This window comes from Thunnus maccoyii, chromosome 6, assembly GCF_910596095.1.
Source record: "Thunnus maccoyii chromosome 6, fThuMac1.1, whole genome shotgun sequence".
Taxonomy (NCBI): Eukaryota; Metazoa; Chordata; class Actinopteri; order Scombriformes; family Scombridae; genus Thunnus; species Thunnus maccoyii.
Window position 1 is genome coordinate 14,725,939 of NC_056538.1, and position 5,565 is coordinate 14,731,503.

The 5,565-nt window shown below is 42.4% G+C and overlaps 1 protein-coding gene across 1 annotated transcript; it reads left to right on the forward strand.

Moving 5' to 3' along the window:
- The first annotated feature begins 646 nt into the window (after positions 1 to 646).
- Positions 647 to 5,512, forward strand: phox2a (paired like homeobox 2A). The gene is made up of 3 exons (XM_042414237.1): positions 647 to 1,109; positions 2,591 to 2,778; positions 2,946 to 5,512. Exons 1-3 carry the CDS (start codon positions 887 to 889, stop codon positions 3,438 to 3,440), a joined length of 906 nt encoding a protein of 301 aa, XP_042270171.1. The 5' UTR covers positions 647 to 886; the 3' UTR covers positions 3,441 to 5,512.
- The last annotated feature ends 53 nt before the right edge of the window (positions 5,513 to 5,565 follow it).

The window sequence follows — 5,565 nt, forward strand, 5'->3', positions numbered from 1 at the left end:
TGGAGGGGAAACAACTGGAGAAACAAAACGATAAGCACAAAATGCTTGTTTTGTCCGAAATGGGTCCTTGATGTTCGACTGGAGGGTTTATTAGCTCATTAAGCGCATAATAACAGCAGTTTATGGGTATGTGTGGGTAGAATATGGTGACATTAACAGTAATCTTCATTTTTGGTCATATTTCGGCTATGAGGGAATACCGCACTCACCAGAATTAGAACCGTCCGATAAAGGATGCATCGACATTATAACTAGTTTAAACGAAGAAGCCGCTGGTTTGGTTTCTGAACTCTGCTGACACCTGCGAGCTCGTGATGTTCCGGAGCGCGTGGGCGGTGCGATGAGCTGTGGGGTGGTGGTGGTGGTGGTGAAGGAGGAGGGGGGAGTCCGTGTACAGGCTCACTGACTGGTGGCATTGTCATGGAAACCATGGAGACCACCGCCTCGCTATTGTCTCGCGCTCTGCCAAGTTTATTATAAACACCGCGCGAGCAGCAACGCGCTGTCAAACGGAGCGCGAGCGCAGAGCGGACGGCAGTCAGGGGAGGAGAAAGTGAGGAGACGGACACAGAGAGAGAGAGAGAGAGAGGAGAGAGAAAACCAGGAGAAACGACTCACAGAGCGTGAAACTAGAGAGAAAAGAGAAAACATCTGGATTATTTACAAAGAAAAAACAGCCGCGTGACAGTGAGATACAAACCGCAGAGCTGAGAGGAGTTTTGGAGACGAACCAGAAGCGCTTGGAGATATTTGAGAGACAGACCAACTCTGACTGGTGTGAACAAACTAATTCACTGTAGCTCCTAAAACAAACCGCTGCAGCAGACACGCCTGAGCCTCTCACCTCCTCGTGCTTGCACACCGGTGTTTGCACCGGCTGACCTCCATGTATAAGATGGATTACTCCTACCTGAACTCCTATGACTCCTGCATGGCGGCCATGGAAGCCTCGGCTTACGCGGACTTCAGCTCCTGCAGCCAGGCCAGCTCCTTCCAGTACAACCCGATCCGGAGCGGACCCTTCTCCAACCCGGCCTGCACTCCGCTCAGCACGGCCAGCTGCACCCTGGGAGCCCTGCGGGAGCACCAGCCCACCCCTTACTCCTCAGGTACAGGGACCTCTATTCTATACTGAGGGTCCACGGGATCCGTATCTAAATATATGTTGTACGATGAGAGAAATATGTTCATTAAGCTCATGAATATCTTTTTAAACGAGGAGATAAAAAAATGATTAAAAGGTATAAATCTTGTCTTCATCCGGTGTCCAAAAAATCTGTAAATAAAAAGGCGTAAAAATGTCAACTCTATTTTTCATCATCTGCATAAACATCTGTACAGTTTGAGGCCTAAATTGATTTGCACTGATTTTATTCTAATAGACGTAAATTCTTGCTTTTGGAATCAAACAGTTGCAAAACGTTACTTAGAGGAACATTTTTAAGAATAAATCATTGTAAAGATTCACATCTTTATGTTATTTTTTTTTTTTATAGAGGATGTTGAGAAACTAAGAGGAGAATTTTAAAGGTGAAACATTTTATTTCTGGATTTATTTGGGACCGCAGACTACCGCTGATACATTAGAAGATTATTATATACATTATTATTATTATTATTAGGTAATTAATAATAATATTAGTAGTCATAATGTGATATTAACATCACTGTTAAACATTTGCAAGGTTAAGAACCTGCTGAAATCTGAATCAAACTAACACACACACACAGGCCCAGATAAACTGTATTATAAGTGTCTTATTCTTTCATCCTTTCTAATAAACGAATCACAGATTTTATACTTTTACTTTCTTTAAAACAGTGAAATTCTCCTTTTCCGTCCTGATTTTGAAACGCAGCACGTCTTAATAGTGAGATTTCTATAAATCCTGTTGTCCAAGTGTTTTTAATTGGTTGCAAACATTAACATTTAACTAATTTCTGTTTATATTAATTAAGGTTATTAAGGGTATTTTACAGTCTTGTAGTCTATAAAGAAAGCTTTATAAATCACCTAAATACTGTATGTATAAAACTATAATGTAAATAATGTATAAAACTGTTTATATATGAGTGTTAAGTCTAGAAGTGATTTGAATAATTAGGCTAAACACATTTGTTTTTCAGTGTTATAAAGGATATAACACCCTCATCAAATGATAAAATCAAAAATCAATATGGTTTCAGACTAAATTAAACAATTAGCTTTAAATTAAGCAGCTTTGTGGGATATTTCCTTTCCAACATTCATTATAGGATTAATTTGGACTATTATAGGCCTACAACTTAAATGTACAATTTGACAATGTCAGGCTTTGTTTGGTCGTAAAATTTTAGTTGACTGTGAATAAAAACTTATTATTTGCTTGTTAAAAATAATGAAACATTTCAATGATTGATTATTATAAAAGGTTTTCTGAAAATATTTAAAAGTTGTTAAATTTAAGAACAATAAATTCCCAACCTAAGATAATTTTACATCAGTGCTGCTTCATTTACACTTCATATTATTTTACATATACATATATATATATATATTATCATTATTTCAATAAACTTAAAATAAAAAATAAAAAAAATTTCTCCTCAGTCCCGTACAAGTTCTTCTCGGACCCCTCCGGCCTGAACGAGAAGAGGAAGCAGCGGCGCATCCGGACCACCTTCACCAGCTCCCAGCTGAAGGAGCTGGAGCGAGTCTTCGCCGAGACACACTACCCCGACATCTACACCCGAGAGGAGCTGGCGCTGAAAATAGATCTGACGGAGGCCCGAGTACAGGTGAGAGGAACAGGTTTCATTCATCACTCTGCTGTCTATGTTCTACACCTTCAAAGTACAAAACAATATCATACTATCTGACATTTTTAGATTCTTATCTCTGTCTATCCATCCATCTCATGCGTCTTTGATCGAATATTGATCTTACCTCTGTCTGTGTTTCACAGGTCTGGTTTCAGAACAGGCGTGCCAAGTTTCGTAAGCAGGAGCGTGCAGCCAACGCCAAAGCCAACAGCTCTGGTGGCACAGCGGGCAGCACCAGTAGCACCAGCTCTGCAGGCAAGAAGGGCGGAGAGCCAAGATCTTCATCAGATGATGATGAGTCCAAAGAATCCACCTGCAGCCCCACACCTGACAGCACGGCCTCCCTGCCGGGCTCGGCCAACGGGAACTTGGGCAGCCCTGCCAGCCTGAGCCCCAGCCCTGCTCCCGCCAACAGCGGCTACGTCAACACCTCCAGCTCTCCGGTTCTGCAGGGGCTGAAGCCACCCAGCTGGTCCAGCCTGGGGCCATCCAACCCGGCCGTGGCTCAGCCTGCTGCCCAGACTCAGGAGATTCTGAAGGCCTGGCAGCCGGCGGACAGTATGACCGGGCCTTTTGCTGGAGTCCTGTCCTCCTTCCACAGAAAACCCAACCCCGGCATCAAGACGAACCTGTTCTGAAGCACAGAGGGAGAGAAGATCAGAGAGAGACATTGTGTGGTCAACTGGAACAGTGAGGAGTTTCTAGCTTTTGTTGAAAAAGTCAGGACTTACCCATTATAACCATGAATTCACTGGTGTAGTCCGCTGTAGGTCAGCGAGGCCCTTGGGCCTGCTCTAAAGACTGTCCCGTCAAACTGACAACAAAGTCAAAGGTCTGGTCCTCATCTGTCACCCCAAATTATTAAAATATGCAACTGTGCACATTATAGCTGCAAAACTGGAGCTGGATATGTTCATATTCTTCCCTGCAACGACTAAAACACTGAACTCTCAACTTCCAAACCAGAGACGTTTATACAGTTTAGGCAGAAATCTAAAAATATAAGACGCTGCTGAGTTTAAAACTTCATGCACAGGGTCTTAAACTATTACCTGACAAAAATATACAGAAATTACAGACACCTACAAACACACTCTCTGCACACACCCTAACATTCACACACTCACAGTATTGCAACAAAACCCAGTTGTGCACTTAGCAGCCGCAGCAGCAGCAGCTCTGATGAGCATGGCGGTCAGGTACGAGTTTAAAGTAGAAATCTAAACATCACGCTCCGGTCTCTGCTGGGGAAACACAACAAAACAAATCTTTTACCAGCAAGCACAACTTCCTCTAAACCCCCCGACACACAAACCCCCCAAACCAGAAGGAACAGGACCCCACTAAATCTCTTTGCAGAGTAGAGCAGGGCAACCTAAAATCCAATTAGAGCAGCCGGGTCCAGACTAGACACCTCCTCAGTTCATCCCCCCTCCTCCTGCTTTACTGTATCAAGTCCTGACTCCCCCCCACTCTCATTCTCTCTGTGCTTTCAGTCCAGGCTTTACGGCCCCCATCCCTTCACTCTCTTTCTGTCCCATCATGCCTTTCTCTATCAAACAGTGGGCACTTTGTTCAAATTCAGCAAGGGAAAGAGACGGACAACTTGAGGCGATTTTCTCCCCCCCTACGCTGACTTTTTACTTCACGTCTATTGCAGTTTCCTGCCCTGTTCTTTGGGTGATCTGCCACAAGAGATCAAGCTGTAGTTATACACAGAGCAGAGTGTAATTATAACTGACTTGTAGTGTTGGTATCATGGTACGACAATTTCTTTTTACTTCAGCGACTGACTGAGGAGTTTTTGGACGATTCTCCCGGAAACGAGGCCTGCAGGCGTCATTTGAACTCTTGCGGACTCACATCTTATCACCCCTTCTGACTCTTTAATCACTTTCTTCAGCCCAGTTTCATTAATGCTCCCACAGTCGACGAACGTGGGGTGATTTTTCTGAAAAGCGTGAAACAAGGTGGTCACATGTTGGCAATATACTGTAGTGAGAGACGCAGTCGATGGGAGTTTTCTACTGTGTGTCCATTATACATTTTGTCACCAATAACTGTTTTCCACCCTGATTTTTGTTCCTCTTGACTCCTATTATTTTTTAAAAATGAAGCAGCAGTTTCCTTAAAACGCTGCTTGTTTCATTTTGTTGCAGATAACTGAAAGAAAACTGATTTCTTTGTTGTTTTATGGGGGCCTTTACTCCACAAATCTACTCAGAAAGGGAAAAAAATGTGTATTTATTATTATTTTTTTGTCAGTAAGAAATCCACAAATTTCTTTGAACTGCTTCATAAACTTTTGTGACTGTAAATTCTGTAATTAGTAATATAAATATTAGGTAGCATTTTGTTAATTTCCGTCACAGTGCTTTACAGATTTATGTCATTGCAGAGCATCTGTCTCACAGACCAACACGTCCATGAACACTAAGAATTGACAGAAGCTCTAGTGAATGAGAAGTTATAGCACTACACTGAATATTCTAATAAATCTACATTATGGAAGCACTACGTGACGCGTTTTAATGATCTGGTTTCTTTTGTGTGACAGAATGATGAGAGCGTTGTGTGTTTTCCATCTCAAGCACCTGAAATCGTGGTTAAATAAAAACCTCAACGACTGTCACATTTTTCATTTTACCGTAAACTCTTTCCCTTCCTGAGGCAGGTCTACATCTCATCCACCATAAAGGTTTTATCCTCTCAGTTTTTTCCCTGCAGATGACAAAAAATAAGCAAATGAGTGAATCTGCGAAA